Here is an 18,322-nt window from a genome sequence, read left to right on the forward strand (position 1 = left end):
AAGGAAGTTAGCCACCAGGATACACGAACACCAGCTAGCCACAAAAAGACACGACCCTCTCTCCCTCGTAGCCCTACACACGGATGAAAAAAAACACCATTTCGACTGGGACAACACATCTATCCTAGGACAGGCTAAGCAAAGACATGCCAGAGAATTCCTGGAGGCCTGGCACTCCAACCACAATGCCATAAACAAACACATAGATCTAGATACCATCTATCAACCCCTCAGAAAACAAACAGGAAATGACATCACCACAAACCCCAGGAACCCCATCCAGGACAAACATATAAATAGAAAGCAGGAGACAACAGCTTCGCTTCACTTGGAGGTCGCCACTCATGATGTTACCTAGCCAGGTAATGAAACGTCTGGATATTAAACCTACAGCTCAGCGAGCAAACCTACACCCTAACATTCACCATGGATGAATACTTGGTTTCTTTTTCCTCTGCTTCTATACGTCCTCTGAGCAGTAGAAAAAAAGTTTCTAATTTCCTTCAGGTCTGAAGAGTTATATTCTACTTAACTTTTATTGTTTCTGTCTCGAGAGATACAGCCAGACCTACATGATTATCTCCTCTCCTTGAATGCTGGAAATCAAGAATATTTTGCTTGATGTAACATTTTGATGGGAGTGTTGTTGGTGCTGTGAATCTAAACTATGCTCCATCCATTAGCATCAACACTGATTGACCTCATTTGGGACTTTTATGTTCAGAACTCTGATGCTCCCTCAGCATTTACTGTTCTTGGAAGCCAGCAGACTGTGTGGGGCCTGTTGGAATTCTCTCTTTTCCACATAGGATTGAAATGCCTGGGTATAGCTTGCTGGTTCTGGAGTTGGGGAAAATGGATCCTTAGGGCAGAGCTCACAAGTAGTAGTAAAAGGAAACACTCAATTGTGCTTTTTAAGTTATTGTTTATTCTGGAAAATAATCAAAAAGTAAGAAACGTACTATAGTAGAAAAACAGCCCTTTGATAACATTCAAGTGGTAGTTTATATATTAACAGCAGTGAAACAAAGCAGAATTCTCTGTCAATGAATCCTAAAGGTTTGTCACTCACATTTCTACATGACATATTAAAAGCTTTTATAGTTCAGCCTGAAGACATTATACCTCAGATATGGGTGCTAAACAGTGAAACCACAGAACAGTGATACAACCCCAAATTACTGTTAGCACTGCAGGTCACAACCACCTCAATGCCAGTTTAATAAATGCTCAAGGACTGTGTTAGAATACATATCATTTTTGATGAAAGGTGGATGACTGCATACCTAATCAGAAAGGTTATGGGTTTGACCCCATCTGTGCAAATGTCTTATAGCTATTATAGCAAGGATCCCAGTGACAGTCTGAAACCGTACTGAATTGAGGCACAGCAAGCAAGGGTGGGAAATAAATTGTAAGAATTGTATGTTATAAAATGGCTATAAACTTGATTATCTTGGGAAGTGGTAATAGATTGGATGGTCACCTCCCTGTGAAATGGTAGCTTTCTTCATTGCAAACTATTTCCTGTGGATGCTGCCAGTCAGTGGTTGTATCACTTATTCAGCCACCTCGAAACAAGCAATTTAATACAAGACTATAAAATCACCAAGTTAAGACATGTCAAAGATAATCTGACAATTATCCCACAAAGGATAATTAGGGCACCAATGCCTTATTTAGTCAAACATTTAAATAAATCACAAGATTGAAGCACAGATGAAGAGGCGAGTCCTATGTCCTGAATAGGGCAGGTTCAACAGCGAGGCACTTTATGCAGAGACCAAACCACATGCAGGACATAGAGCTACACTCAACACAAAGCAGGTCACTGTAGCCCAAGCACATTTCACATCTCAGAAACAGCACCAAAAATGAAGCCCATACAGGGCCTGGCTCAAGGATTTCCATTAGTTAAAAAGATGCAAATAGAAGCCAAAAAGAAAAAAATTCATTTTTTCTGAAATATCCTAATTTAATTATTTCACTTTTTTTATATAAAAAGATAAGGCAATTGAATGAAGTATTTGCTACACAGTGTCAGAGCAATGGCAGACCAGAAGTAAACTAGGAACAGAGACTGGATACTCAGCTGCCAGTAAAACTGACAAAGTTGGGTTTTCGCACATCCCACCTGTGCGCAACCTTTGGATTGCAAGCATCTCTCCAGAGGTTTCCCAGGTTGAAGTGCTACAATCAAATGTACTTTTCTGGGATGGACTCATTTTACAGGGAGTATGGGTCTGCAATCACTCAGCACGTTAAAGGTGACATTTTCTTGCATCAGTTCCTGCATGAATGCATCAGACAGAGTTCATTGACCTGAAACAATTTAACACATTGAAGTTAAAGGCATCAGGAAAAGATATCGCGTGTTTGATATCCATCAATGTCTGAATATGGATATACCTGCATGTGATATCATTTCAGATTTGGATCCCTTTAACATGTAAACAATCATTCAAAAGCATTTCAAACAACTCCTTGCCAATCTATCAGTACTTGATAGTAAACATGACATACACAAAAGGCTGAGGGAAATTAGTCAGTTCCCAAGAAAGGTACCTGTGGCCAAGTCAGTGTCCATCAGGAATAAAGGCTCATTTTGGCTCTGTAATTAAAAATGTTTAAAAAGGCAGATTCACCATTGGTGGGTAGTGATCATTCTTTTAATTATGATGTTTTTACATGATCACTGTTATGACACACAGTGCCTGAACCAGTTTGTTACCATCCTGCTTCCCTAGGTCTCTCCACAACAAACACAAAGTCCAGCTCAGTTCTACATAAATAAGAATGTCCAATGACTGAATGTTCTCTTGCACCCCTTTGGGTTTGTCCATTGAGGATGAACTGGTAGCAGAAGTAAAAGCTGAGTCCTCTTCGCTCTGCTCAACCAAAAAAGCAGTGTGACTTCTGCAGCATCCACTGTCTGCCTAACTCAGCACACTTCCAAAGCACAGAAACACAGAATCAGCTTGCAGGGAACTCGAGCACTGGGTTAGGGATCAGGAAGACATGCCTGGTGTAGCAACTTCGTCCTGGGTTACAGAGGGATAAGGTGTGGGCGGAGGAGTCAGAGGCTTTTTTAAAAAAAGATACAGACGATTGTGGCTTGCGATGTCAAATGTAAATAAATCTTGAGAGAGCTTAGCTCATCTTGATCTGACATAAATGTTAATTGTATTCCACAGTTAAAAGACCACATAATATTCAGATAATTTTAGACACCAATTAAAAACAGACATTACTGGGAAGATAGGACAGAGAGAGAATGTCTTGCTTTTTGGTTAGTGCTGACATTTGCTAGAAAAGGTGGAAGACTCTTCTAACAATGTTGCACTCCTACAGTAATGCAGGGTCAGAATGTGGCTTCAGCTGCAACCTTCTGTTGTGTGAGGTGACAGTATCACTGACTGAGGCAAACAACCATGAAACCATCATCTAGAATAGGTACCAAGTGTCTGAGGAGGGAGCAAAACTGTCGGGTACAAACTACTCCAGGTGGGTTGGACATCCAATCGGAGATGAAAAAATGGTTTTAAACAGGTGAAGCAACTGCACAGGAGTTGCAGCTAATACAATACCAAATGGCTTTAGTTTTTATGCAGTACATTATTTGGATGTTTCTCATGTATCAGCTATCTGCACTGAAAAAGCAAACTAGCTAATTCTTAGTTCAGCTGACAAGTCTGTGCTACAATATCTCCCCAGTGTCCAATGTAGTCCTCCCCTCCTTCTAGAGATCCAATCAAAAGTAGAAAAGGAAAACATGTTTTAAAAACCTCTACTGTTATCATTTTAAATAACTCTCCAGAACTGCTGTTCTCACCATTGGTGCACAGTAGTTAGAGAGTCAGAGCATCAGGTGCAACTAGCAAACTCAAGTCAATTACCCTGTAATCAGCTTCAAACATCTCCCTCCCAATTGGGCAAACCAGGATTACGCTGCAGAGTAACAGAGCTGAGCAAGATGCAGGAAGCTTGTGTGGGAGAAGAAAGGGAAAGCATGAAAACAGACAAAGAAAACTGATGCATCTCGTTCCACTGCTTCAAGAGGCAATTTTTTTTCTTAATTTGTAAAGCTGATGTTCACTTCAGAACAAAGGATTAAGGAGAAGGAAATCCTGCTCTAATACTGCAGTAATTCAGTCTAACTGTAGTCCTAAACTGTGACTGCAACCACTGGCCGTTGGGAAGATAACTGGCAGAGAGAACTTAATACGGAGAAGTGTGAAATGATCCTTTTCGGCATTTTGGATCGATTCAGCGGCACAGGTTTAGAGCATGCACAGAGACAGAGACATTTTATACATGCATCAATTTTTGAAAGTGGCTGGATTTATTGGGAGAGTAATCAAAAAAGCATGAGATCTTGAACTCATTAACAGAGGCAGTGGATCTAAAAAGGTTAGGCTGAACCTTTTCAAAACTCTGGCTAGGCCCAGGCTAGAGTATTGTGTATTCTGATGACCACATTTTAACAGGGATGTGAGGGTCCTGAAGAGGATCTGGGGAAATTTACCAGAATGGTTCCAGGGATTGGGGTTTTAGCTACAAAGTCATTTTGTGAAACTGTAGATTTTCTCCTTGGAATGGAGGAGACTGAGGGAGAATATGACAAGTGTGCAACATTATGTCAGTCTGAGATAGAGTAGATAAAGAAAAAGTTTTCCCATTAACCAATGGTACAAAGGAGACACAGATTTCAGAATTTGGGAATGACAAGCTGAACCTGGTTTAAACAATGAGTTGTACTGTCCATTAGGGTGAAAGAAGTGAAGGCAATCTTAAGGAAATTTGATAAGCAAATGGACAAAATAAACTTGCAGGTCTATTAGGGTAGAGAGTAATTATTTTTTTAATTAGAAACACTGGTAATGTGGTGGCTGTAAAAAAGAACTTAGGATAGAGAAGTGATGACAGAGCTGATTGTATTGCTTGACATAAGGTGACATTAACTCAACAGGCTGAATGGCCTCCTCCTTTACTATGATAACACTATGATTTACTTCACTGCAAGTAAATACACACTTCAGCAACAATATATAAACTTCTCATTTTCTTCAGGAACACTACAGCTGGTTTAAAAATTGTCTTATTGGCAATGTTTTATTACTTAATCTGAAGAAGGTAATAGCCAATAGTCCAATCACAGCTGCTGTCTGAATGACCAATCCACACATCTCAGATCACAAGACAAGCTCCTACCCTTGCTCCACAAGTGAAACAAAAAAGGAAGAGTTTATATAATTGTCGATCATTTTACATTATGCAGAATACATCATAAGATCCTTGCACTGTTCTGAGTGTTCTAAGATGGCTCCTTCACATTGTAAAACACACAACTTTTACAAACTAACACTGCCTAAAACAAGCAACAGACACTGTGGGTTTGAAGTGAATCAGTAGGAATGTGTTCTGGTAAAATGAAGCCGAGGCCCTCTAAATAGCAGCTGAGTTTCTATGTGCCTTAAATGACAGACAATTTATTGCTAATCAATGCCCAGAGATATCAGCATTCATGTACTGCACACATCTGAGCCAATAAGTAGTCTTTGACTTATAAAGTGAGTTGAACACAATCAGTGCATCACTACAGATTGAAAACCCATCTGTAAGAAAAAACAGCACAGACTATTGAGAGCTGACAGCTAAAACTGACACTGCTCCCATTGCCTAACCCCTGGCCTTGTCACTTACCCCCTTAGCCCCTTCCACCCAGTTAAAAGCATGTGCAGTTTCAGATGAACTCACATCTAGTGCTCAGTACAAAAACCATTTCTTCCACATAATGAATCCACATGGAACCTCTCACTCATAGAGAACCCACCCCACCCTCTGAAGCCTGATTGAGGGGGTCTCTGCTTAAACTGAACTCAGATTGCTGGATTCTGCTTCGATGGCCTTGGTTAGGAGATGCCCCATGCCAGCAGGGTCCCTTCACTCCTCTGCTGCTCGCCCAGGCTCAGAGCATGGCTCTAGGAAGATTTCCAACGCACCACCACCAGAGTGGTGATGACTCCAAGAGTGAAAATGCCAATAGTTTGCCAAGTTGGTGTACCCAGTATGGCCTCCTGTTAAACAAAGCCAACAAAAAATGGATTAGACAAAAGGAAGGAGAATGTTCTACTGTACCATTCTGCTAAATGCCTCCAAACAAAGTATTCCAGCGTCAGCAGTCTGAAGACTACCCACAATCTCTACTGTAATGATCAGGTGATGAAGGTTGTAATCAATCTGAATAGCTTCCTCAAGCTGGGCAAAGTGCAGCCACCGTGGTTAGCAACTTATCACAAGATTGATAATGAAGATACTATTCATCCGACCAACCCTTCATTAATATAACCGCAGGCTAACTGGAAAAGATGATCAATAATCTGTTTATCTAGTAGATCTGGGCAAATTCCAGCATGATTCTCATGAGGGTAAAATAAATACAAAAGGATGGAGGTTATGCTTCAGTTACAGAGGGAACTGGGAGACCACATCTGGAGTCTGTGCACAGTACAGGTCTCCTTATTTAAGGAAGGTTGCAAATGCATTGGATGCAGTGCAGAGAAGGTTTACTAGATTACTAGATTAACACCTGAAATGGGTGGCACGGCAGCACAGTGGTTAGCACTGCTGCCTCACAGCACCAAAGACCCAGGTTCATTTCCCGCCTCAGGCGACTCTCTGTGTGGAGTTCTCCCCATGTCTGTGTGGGTTTCCTCCAGGTGCTCCGGTTTTCTCCCACAATCCAAAAATGTGCAGGTTAGGTGAATTAGCCATGCTAAATTGTCCGTAGTGTTAGGTAAAACAGTAAATGTAGGGGAATGGGTCTGGGTGGGTTGTGCTTCGGCGGGTCGGTGTGGACTTGTTGGGCAGAAGGGCCTGTTTCCACACTGTAAGTAATCTAAAAAAAAATGAGGTTGTCGAGTTTGTATAAACTTGTATCTGCAGGAACATAGAACATTACAGCGCAGTACAGGCCCTTCGGCCCTCAATGTTGCACCGATCTGTCATACCAATCTGAAGCCCATCCAACCTACACTATTCCTTATACGTCCATATGCTTGTCCAATGACGACTTAAATGTACTTAAAGTTGGCTAATCTACTACCATTGCAGGCAAAGCATTCCATACCCTTAAAAGAAACTACCTCTGACATCTGTCCTATATCTATCACCCCTCACTTTAAAGCTATGCCCCCTCGTGCTCTCCGTCACCATACTTGGAAAAAGGCTCTCCGTGTCCACCCTATCTAACCCTCTGATTATCTTATATGTCTCTATTAAGTCACCTCTCAACCTTCTTCTCTCCAACAAAAACAGCCTCAAGTCTCTCAGCCTTTCCTCGTAAGACCTTCCCTCCATACCAGGCAACATCCTAGTAAATCGCCTCTGCCCCCTTTCCAAAGCTTCCACATCCTTCTTATAATGCGGTAACCAGAACTGTACACAATACTCCAACTGCGGCCGCACCAGAGTTTTGTACAGCTGTAGCATAACCTCATGGTTCTGCAACTCGATCCCTCTATTAATAAAAGCTAAAACACTGTATGCCTTCTTAACAACCCTGTCAACCTGGGTGGCAACTTTCAAGTATCTGTGTACCTGGACACAGAGATCCCTCTGCTCATCTATATACCAAGAGTCTTACCATTAGCCCAATACTTTGCATTCCGGTTACTCCGACCAAAGCGAATCACCTCACACTTGTCCGCATTAAACTCCATTTGCCACCTCTCAGCCCAGCTCTGCAGCTTATCTAGGTCTCTCTGTAACCTACAACATCCTTTGTCACTATCCACAACTCCACCGACCTTAGTGTTGTCTGCAAATTTACTAACCCACCCTTCTACGCCCTCATCCAGGTTATTTATAAAAATGACAAACAGCAGTGGAACCAACACCGACCCTTGCGGTACACCACTAGTAACTGGACTCCAGGATGAACATTTTCCATCAACCACCACCCTCTGTCTTCTTTCAGCAAGCCAATTACTGATCCAAACTGCTATATCTCCCACAATCACATTCCTCTGCATTTTGTACATCAGATTCCTGATGAAGGGCTTTTGCCCTTAACGTCGATTTCGAAGCTCCTTGGATGCTGCCTGAACTGCTGTGCTCTTTCAGCTCCACTAATCCAGAATCTGGTTTCCAGCATCTGCAGTCATTGTTTTTACCACCATTTTGTACAATAGCCTACTGTGGGGAACCTTGTCGAACACCTTGCTGAAATCCATACACACCACATCAGCCGGTTTACTCTCATCTACCTGTTTGGTCACCTTCTCAAAGAACTCAATAAGGTTTGTGAGGCACGACCTACCCTTCACAAAACCGTGTTGACTATCCCTAATCAAATTATTCTTTTCTAGATGATTATAAATCTTATAACGTTTTCCAACACTTTACCAACAACCAAAGTAAGGCTCATTGGTCTATAATTACCAGGGTTGTCTCTACTCCCCTTCTTGAACAGGGGAACCACATTTGCTATCCTCCAGTCTTCTGGCACTATTCCTGTAGACAACGACGATTTAAAGATCAATGCCAAAGGCTCGGCAATCTCCTCCCTGGCTTCCCAGAGGATCCTAGGATAAATCCCATCCGGCCCAGGGGACTTATCTATTTTCACATTCTGCAAGATTTCTAATACCTCTTCCTTGTGAACCTCAATCCCACCTAGTCTAGTAGCCTGTATCTCAGTAATCTCCTTGACAACATCGTTTTTTAGACTGAATACTGTCGAAAAATATTCATTTAGTGCTTCCCCTATCTCCTCTGACTCCACACGTAACTTCCCACTACTATCCTTGATTGGCCCTAATCTTACTCTCGTCATTCCTTTACTCCTTAAATACCTATAGAAAGGCTTAGAGTTTACCCTGATCCTATCCGCCAACAACTTCTCATGACTCCTCCTGGCTCTTCTGAGCTCTCTCTTTAGGTTTTTCCTGGCTACCTTGTAACCCTCAAGCGCCCTAACTGAGCCTTCACATCTCATCCTAACATAAGCCTTCTTCTTCCTCTTGACCAGAGATTCCACTTCCTTCGTAAACCACAGCTCCTGCACTCGACAGCTTCCTCCCTGCCTGACAGGTACATACTTATCTAGGACACACAGGAGCTTTTCCTTGAATAAGCTCCACATTTCTAATGTGCCCAACCCCTGCAGTTTCATTCCCCATCCTAAATCTTGCCGAATCGCATCGTAATTGCTTTCCCCCCAGCTGTACACCTTGTATACTATCACTAAAGTAAACATAACAGAATTGTGATCACTATCACCAAAGTGCTCACCTACTTCCAAGTCTAACACCTGGCTGGGCTGATTACCCAGTACCAAATCTAATGGGAGTTTAGAAGAGTAAATTACGATGTGATTGAAACAACATCCTGAGGGTTTTTGACAGGGTGCATGTGGAGAGGATGTTTTTTCTTATCAGAAAATTGACAACAATAGGTCATTGCTTAAAAATCAAGGGGACGCCCATTTGAAACAGACGAGGTAATTTATTTTCCTCTCAGAAGATTTAATCTTTGGAACACTCTTCCTGAAAAGATGGTGGATAGAAACAGAAATTGCTGGAAAATCTCAGCAGGTCTGGCAACATGTGTGGAGAGAAATCTAAGTTAATGTTTCAGAACAGAAGTAGAACCCTTGAATATTTTCCCTCATAACTGCTTATTTGAGTGGTTTATATATCTGGATGGGACTTGCACCTCTGAATTTCTGACTTGAAGTTCCTGTTAGGTCAAACAAGCAAATTAATTAAGAGTAGCAGTAGTGTATTCAGCTCTTTGAGCCTGGTGCCCCATTCAATAAGGTCATAGCTGACAGATTCTTGTTAAGAAAGGAGTTGAAAGGTTATTGAGGCAGGCCGGAATGTGGATTTGTGGTTATAATCAGATCAGCTATGACCTTATTGAATGGGGCACCAGGCTCAAAGAGCTGAATACACTACTGCTACTCTTAATTAATTTGCTTGTTTGACCTAACAGGAACTTCAAGTCAGAAATTCAGAGGTGCAAGTCCCATCCAGATATATAAACCACTCAAATAAGCAGTTATGAGGGAGTGCCGCACCGTCAGAGGGTTGGCACTGAGCAAGCACATTGGAGGGCTCATACTGATGGAGTGCTGCACTGTCGGAAGGTCAATTCTGAGAGAGTATTGCACTATTGGAAACTCATTGCTGAGGGACCTTTGCACGGTTGTAGGGTGTGTGCTGAGGGAGCACCACACCATCTGTACTGATAGAGCAACTCAATATTAGTGGTGGTCAGGCAGGCTTCAATTGTACAGGGCACTGGTGAAACCACATCTGGGCTGCTCTGTTGACATCACTTGAATGTTTAAAACCTAATGACAATATCTCTACATGTAATGGCAATATTTTAAAGCCGAGGGAACACCATTTCCATTGCTGCCTAGTCCAATGAGATGGATCTGAATAATATTCAACTCCAGTGTCTAGACACACCCTACAGAGATCTAGCTAGTTGTAATGTTGGAGGTATCACAGTCCAGTGAAGGGGCTAGTATTGCTAGACAGTCATTGAGTTTATTATGAATCAAACTACTGGAGAGGGTATTAACAAGACAATATTATATCATGCATTTTTGCTTAAATTCCACAGAATGCTTGAGGACTCACCCAACCCCCATGGTCCCGAATCCAGCGCAAAATGTTCTCTCGGATATATTCCATTGTCCAGCTGATTATAGTTTGGATCAGTTCTGGAATCTTCTGACAAAAGGCCTATAAATGATTATATCATTCAGTAGATGGAACAACACAAAGGAATGTTTCAGTGTATTACAGCAAAAGCTTTTCTAATGTCAATCTTGATGCACACAGTCCCATTCTTAGTGTGAAATAACAGCTGAAGTAAAGAATCTAGGAAGCTAAAATGCCCAATTTTAGACTTTCACCAGTGAAGAGGTACATAATTTGCCATGAGCCATGTCCACCCTACCCAGTGGTGTACCGAGCTGTTAGGCTATTTGTTACTGAGCTGCATAACAACTAGCCTACCTTAAGATTATTAATCTCCAACATTGTCCTAAAGTCTGACACACACCAGTGAGGTGACATTATTGAAACACCATTAACTTGAACATTTTGATAGAGATGTATGCTACCGATGGCAAGGATTTATGTATCGGGTGACCAATGGAAAAAGTGTGGGGATGAGGTAACTGGAGGTCATGAAACATCTTCTAATGCTGTAATTCTAACTTGCTCTGGGCTTAATGACTAGCTGACTGCTGAACAGAATCTGACACACCCACTAATTTGACTATGAATTCAAATTCCAGAAGGCCGATCATATTCTGATCCTGACCCTGTTAATAATAAATCAGTGGAACAGAGATTAGAAGTTCCTGGTAATTCTCCAGCACCACAATTTTTCACCCACTTGCTGCTTCATCCAGCAGTAAATGTATTCTCCAACCTGCTGGGGTACTACAGCAGCACAATTGGTGCAGAGCAATTTCCAGACCACCATTGCCCTCGAAATGTCCCTGTGTGGTGAGCAAAGTGTAAATGCACTCTACACAGTACACAGAACAAAAGGGCACAGCACCACTCTAGATTAATTTCTCAGATAAATTACTGATGTCACAAGTAGCAGAGCTCAAAAAATAAATTAATCCCATCACTCTCACGTACCACAATAAAATAAGTAATAACTTATCCAGAACAAGCAATGTCAGCCAAGTCCACAATAACCTCTTGTAGGCTACACTCTACCATCCCAACAACTCCAATACTCCCTGTAAACTTACTTTTCACTTATACCTATTTAGTCTGGTTTACTTTGAAGCAACGTTTGGTTTTATTTCATTAGGCAGTAGAATTTAGTCTTTGATATGGTTTGATGCTTCTTTAATCTTTTTCTTTAGATTAAAAAGCTAGAATTTCTCTAACCTTTTGATTCTTTCCCACATGAGATCATTCCTTCTGCTCCCAGTCCGTCTCTATGACTGATGTAGAACACTCGGTTTTGTGGGAATTACTGGATTAGTGGTGCTGGAAGAGCACAGCAGTTCAGGCAGCATCCAACGAGCAGTGAAATCAACGTTTCGGGCAAAAGCCCTTCATCTGGATTAGTGGTGCTGGAAGAGCACAGCAGTTCAGGCAGCATCCAACGAGCAGTGAAATCAACGTTTCGGGCAAAAGCCCTTCATCATCCTGAAACGTTTGCCCGAAACGTTGATTTCACTGCTCGTTGGATGCTGCCTGAACTGCTGTGCTCTTCCAGCACCACTAATCCAGTATTTGGTTTTCAGCATCTGCAGTCATTGTTTTTACTTTGTGGGAATTACAGCTAGTTTCATATGATGAATACTTTTGCCAGCATTCTGGCAACATTGCAAACTGGAAGTTCTAGCCCAAAGGCTGCAGAGTACAAATTAGTTCATTTGTCAGTATTTCCCTAACCTCCCCTTCAGATAGCAGCTGTACCTTCACAACCAGCTTGCAGGCAAAGTAGAAAAGAGTCACTACTCTCCCCCAGTTGATGACTCCATCAGCAAACTGTTCCTTGGCCACTCTGAAAAACATTTCCTTTGGGCATTGGTTGCCAATGTTTTCGATCATCCTGTGTGTAGGAGAAAGTGCAAATTAACTACGCTGGCTACTATAACCAAACAGACTAGATAACAGGATGTGAGGCTGAAACTGAGTTGAGAAATTCAGATACACAACCACAAGAGCTTTAGATCATATCTGCTGTATTGTTCAACATTCTGGTGAGTGTTTCCTTCACTTCATAAGGGTTTAGTTGCCAGGTTGAGCAACTGATGTCAAGTTGCCTCCCTGTTGTAGGACCTAATCACAAGGTTACTGAGCGTTAGCGAGCAGCAGATTCCAGGACACATGCTGTGGTGTTGCCAAGTTTATAATACTACTCAATGCAACACTCTATACAAAACCAAAAACAGAAGTGTCACAGGATCCCACTCAGTGATCCTGCAGAACAATCTACAAATGTAGTCTGCAAAAAACCTGACATTAAATCAGACAACTTGTAAATACTATTAGGTGGGTAATTTGGATCAATTTTTTAAAAAATTAATTCACAAAAGGGGAGGCATAGCTAGCTGTGCCAGCATTTGTTGCCCATCCCTAACTGCCCTCAAGAAGCTGAGTGTGAGCTGCCTTCTTGAAATTTAAGGACAATCTGAATGATGTTAGGGAGGAAATTCTTGGATTTTGACCCAGCAACACTGAAAGAACAGCCAATATATTTCCAAATCAGGATGGTGAGTAACTTGACAAGAACTCACAGATGAGTAATGCTCCCCTGCTTTGAAAAGATTGGTTGCTACACAAAGGACAAACAAGGTAAGGGAATACATGATAAAGAGTTGGACCCTGGGAATGACAGGGATCTTGGTGTGCAAGTACACAAATCCCTTAAGGTAGTAGGCTGGGGGATAAAGCGATTAAGGAGGCATATTGTAGACTTGCCTTTATTAATTGAAGCATAGAGTTTAAGAGTAGGGAATTTATACTGGAAATGTATAAGTCGTCGGTTAGGGTAAACCTAGAGTATTGTGTGCAATTCTGCTTAATCCCACCAATCTACTGACTGAGGATGCCTAAGCTGAGTTTCCAATTCCATCTCCTTGAGAAACCTCTGAAAGTTGATTCACCCAATGGTGTAGACAGAACAGAACAACTGATTATTAACAAGCTGAAGTATCTAATAACAATGGAGACTGATGTGGCAGGCTAAGGGTACACGTCAATGGGTTGGTCCCTCACCTCTGTAACTCCATATTGCTGTCAAGGTCATCCCCAATTTGTCGCAGGCAAACTCCAAGACGCTTTACCTCAGGGTTACATAGTTCATCCTCTTTACCTCCGAGCTCTGTGATGGTTAAAGGCTTCTCACAACCGTCAGCTCCTCGATTCGTCCGATCAATAATAAATCTGAAATTTTAAAAAGCTATACTAGAATTCCAATACAGTTGGAGATTATTTTGCCCTTTGGCTCTATTCATCTGAACCAGCTCTCAGCTCATTTCTCAACAAATCTTTGGTTTATTTCTGGTTCCTAGGAACAAACTTAATGCCATTAACTTATTTTTCACTGATCAGAGATCCAGTAACAGCCACATATTAACATTCAACTAACACAATTAATTAGAAATGTTCTTATGACCACATGACCCTCACTGTCTCCAACCAACTACAAGATCAGATGGTCTCCATTTCAGGAGACTTGCTCCAGATTTTCCACATTTCTTTTCCTATGGTGAACTAGCCAGGCATCATTAGCTTCCTGAAAAGCATATTTTCCACACTGAAAGTACCATTCCTCCCCCACAGTTAAATACCACCTTCACTCCTTTGGAAAAGACAAGAGTCGGCAAGGTTCCAATTTTGGCAGTACTAAAAATCAGTAATTTCTGAATTTCCAATGACTTGGTGAGGATGTTGAGGTAACAGAAAGGAGGTAAAGCCTTCCTAAAAATAATCTACTTAAAACCGACCTCTGGCTGATTTAGATCATGTTAGGCTAGCTGATTCTGAGTCCAGCCCTTAGAGACAGGCCAGATTAGCAGTTAAATTACCACCAGCAGACACCTGAACACAAACTGTGAGCAATGTAAGAGATGATTATTTAATTAAAACAGATCAGATACATACCCCCGCAGAAGTGTGACTCCTGTACGCATGATCTGCTCACTGACTTGGTCTGAAAGAGAAACACAAATTTAGGTAACACCACAAACAGTAATACAACCACATTAAAATACAATAGGAGATCCCAGTTTTACAATCTGATACTGTAAATCTGTGAATAAAGAACAGCCTTCAACCCAGGGCAAGCCAGCATTACCTGCTCACAGTTTAACATCTTGCATATCACACACAGAAATAGCATAGAGAAACCTCACAACCTTTAAAAAGGTACTTGGATGAGCGCTTGAAATGTCATAACATTCAAGGTAATGGGCTTAGTACTGGAAAGTGAGAATAATGTTGCTTTGGTGGTACAGATTTAATAGGAATGTACTTTATGATTCCCTTCACTTGGCTGATACTAGCTAGAAATTGCAGGAAAAAAAAACACACTATTAACCTTCAAACAGCATCACTCAAAAGCACAGATAGACAAGATATTTATGAAGGTGCTGATCAAACCATTAATTTGAGGATGAGGCAAGAAAGGAATTCCATGCAACATATCAGCCCTAATCCATATCCAGAGTCGGTGCAGGAGGCGGCCGTTGGGCCCATCATGCCTGGATGGGCTCTCTCAGCATTTTAACTTGGTGCCAGTGCCTTCAACCCTATGCATTGTTTCTATTTAATCATGAAATGGAGAAAGAGTTTGAGAAAGGGTCACTCGAGCTGAAACATTAACTCTTAACTTCTCTCCATAGATGCTGCCAGACCTGCTGAGCTTTTACAATAATTTCTGTCTTTGTTCCCTAAATAGGGTCAGAATCAGCCACAAACCATTCAGGGTCAGACAAAGAGGGTTACGGTGGGGGTGCAGGATCCCCAAGGGATGTAGCATCACCCAGCTTACTTCCATTCCTCCCCCCAACCCCTCTCTTGTCCCTGCTGAACCCCTGCCCCTCAACTCCTTACAGGCAGTCACTCTCCAGCTCCCACATCTTACCTCTCACCATGCCCATTCTAACACCCATCCTCCACCAACCCCCTTCTCCACACCTCCCCATTGCTCTCTCTCTCTCTCTCTACCAGTCCCCCTCCATACACACACCTTCTCCACCCCCTGGACTGGATTTATATGTATTTGGAAAAGCAAGGACTGGTTAGGGTTAGTTGACATGGCTTTGTGTGTGGGAAATAATGTCTCACAAACGTGATTTAAGTTTTTTGAAGAAGTACTGAAGAGAGCGGTCGATATGATCTATGTGGACTTCAGTAAGGTGTTAAACAAGGTTCCTCATGTAGACTGGTTAGCAAGGTTAGATCTCATGGAATATAGGGAGAACTAGCCATTTGAATACAGAACTGACTCAAAGGTAGAAAACGGAGGGTGGTGGTGGAGGAGGGTTGTTTTTCAGACGGGAGGTCTGTGACCAGAAGTGTGCCACAAGCATTGGTGCTAGTTCCACTACTTTTTTTCATTTATATAAATGATTTGGATGTGAACATAGAAGGTATAGTTATTGGTTAGTTAGGTATAGTTAGCTAGGAGGTATAGTTAATAAGTTTGCAGATAACGCCAAAATTGGAGGTGTAGTGGACAGTGAAGGTTACCTCAGATTACAACGGATCTTGATCTGATGGGCTAATGGGCAGAGGAGTGGCAGATAGAATTTAATTTAGACAAATGTGAGTGTTGCATTTTGGAAAAGCAAATCAGAGCAAGACTTACACACTCAATAGTAAGGCTCTGAGGAGTGCTGCTAAACAAAGAGATCTTTGACTGCAGGTTCATAGTTCCTTGAAAGTGGATTTGCAGGTAGGTAGGACAGCAAAGGATGCTTTCCTTTATTGGTCAGAATATTTAGTACAGGAGTTGGGAGGTCATGTTGCAGCTGTACAGGACATTGGTTAGGCCACTGTTGGAATATTGTGTGCAATTCTGGTCTCCTTCCTATTGGAAAGATGTTGTGAAACTTGAAAGGGTTCAGAAAAGATTTACAAGGATGTTTCCAGGGTTGGAGGATCTGAGCTACAGGGAGAGGCTGAACAGGCTGGGGCTGTTTTCCCTGGAGCGTCGGAGGCTGAGGGGTGACCTTATAGAGGTTTACAAAATTATGAGGGGCACGGATAGGGTAAATAGACAAAGTCTTTTCCCTAGGGTCGGGGAGTCCAGAACTAGAGGGCATAGGTTTAGGGTGAGAGGGGAAAGATATAAAAGAGACCTAAGGGGCAACTTTTTCATGCAGAGGGTGGTACGTGTATGGAATGAGCTGCCAGAGGAAGTGGTGGAGGCTGGAACAATTACAACATTTAAGAGGCATCTGGATGGGTATATAAATAGGAAGGGTCTGGAGGGATATGGGCCGGGTGCTGGCAGGTGGGACTAGATTGGGTTGGGATATCTGGTCAGCATGGACAGGATGGACCGAAGGGTCTGTTTCCGTGAGGTACATCCCTATGACTCTATCACTCTCTCCCGCGCCCCGCGCCCCGCGCCCCGCTCTCTCTCTCTCTCGAACACGGGACTTCGCTTTACCGAGTCCCTGCTGTTCCCCCGCTCGGTGATCGGGCCGAGGCCCATGGCCGCTCCACTGCCTCCTCCGCTGTCCCTCAGCATCAGCCATGCCGCCTCCGGGCCTCGCCTCCTTCTGTTCCGACCCTACTGCCGGCTCGAGGCTTCGCGGCCTTCCCTCCGCCCGGGTCGCGCATGCGCCAGGCCGGCCGCTGCTGCGCATGCGCCAGGCCGGCCGCTGCTGCGCATGCGCGACCCCGCCCCTCACCCAGTGGGAACAAACCCGTCATTCTCCCCCAATAACCCCATAACCTCCCAATACCCCCACAACCTCCTCACCCCCCAATAACCCCATAACCCCCCAATACCCCCACAACCTCCTCACCCCCCAATAACCCCATAACCCCCAATACCCCCACAACCTCCTCACCCCCCAATAACCCCATAACCTCCCAATACCCCCACAACCTCCTCACCCCCCAATAACCCCATAACCCCCCAATACCCCCACAACCTCCTCACCCCCCAATAACCCCATAACCCCCCAATACCCCCACAACCTCCTCACCCCCCAATAACCCCATAACCCCCCAATACCCCCACAACCTCCTCACCCCCCAATAACCCCATAACCTCCCAATACCCCCACAACCTCCTCACCCCCCAATAACCCCATAACCCCCCAATACCCCCACAACCTCCTCACCCCCCAATAACCCCATAACCCCCCAATACCCCCACAACCTCCTCACCCCCCAATAACCCCATAACCCCCCAATACCCCCACAACCTCCTCACCCCCCAATAACCCCATACCCCCCCAATACCCCCACAACCTCCTCACCCCCCAATAACCCCATAACCTCCCAATACCCCCACAACCTCCTCACCCCCCAATAACCCCATAACCTCCCAATACCCCCACAACCTCCTCACCCCCCCATAACCCCATAACCTCCCAATACCCCCACAACCTCCTCACCCCCCATAACCCCATAACCTCCCAATACCCCCACAACCTCCTCACCCCCAATAACCCCATAACCTCCCAATACCCCCACAACCTCCTCACCCCCCAATAACCCCATAACCTCCCAATACCCCCACAACCTCCTAACCCCCCATAACCCCATAACCTCCCAATACCCCCACAACCTCCTAACCCCCCATA

General features: G+C 43.4%; 1 protein-coding gene across 1 annotated transcript; it reads right to left on the reverse strand.

Moving 5' to 3' along the window:
- Positions 1–905: 905 nt before the first annotated feature.
- On the reverse strand, positions 906–17,372 carry LOC140489434 (apoptosis regulator BAX-like). The gene is made up of 6 exons (XM_072588987.1): positions 17,176–17,372; positions 14,661–14,709; positions 13,773–13,940; positions 12,468–12,603; positions 10,653–10,757; positions 906–6,077 (listed from the first exon to the last, which is right to left on the reverse strand). The coding sequence occupies exons 1-6, from the start codon at positions 17,261–17,263 to the stop codon at positions 5,982–5,984; spliced, it is 642 nt and encodes a 213-aa protein (XP_072445088.1). The 5' UTR covers positions 17,264–17,372; the 3' UTR covers positions 906–5,981.
- Between the last annotated feature and the right edge of the window lie 950 nt (positions 17,373–18,322).

The sequence above is a fragment of the Chiloscyllium punctatum genome, chromosome 18, assembly GCF_047496795.1.
Source record: "Chiloscyllium punctatum isolate Juve2018m chromosome 18, sChiPun1.3, whole genome shotgun sequence".
Classification (NCBI taxonomy): Eukaryota; Metazoa; Chordata; class Chondrichthyes; order Orectolobiformes; family Hemiscylliidae; genus Chiloscyllium; species Chiloscyllium punctatum.

Bases quoted from the DNA above. Each gene is read 5' to 3' on its own strand.
- LOC140489434 (XM_072588987.1), bottom strand. From the start codon at position 17,263: ATGGCTGATGCTGAGGGACAGCGGAGGAGGCAGTGGAGCGGCCATGGG. The intron at 12,604-13,772 runs GTGAGGGACCAA...TCCTACACACAG, and splicing joins AGCAATATGGAGTTACAGAG to GATGATCGAAAACATTGGCA. The intron at 10,758-12,467 runs GTACAGCTGCTA...AATCATTTATAG, and splicing joins CCTGCAAGCTGGTTGTGAAG to GCCTTTTGTCAGAAGATTCC.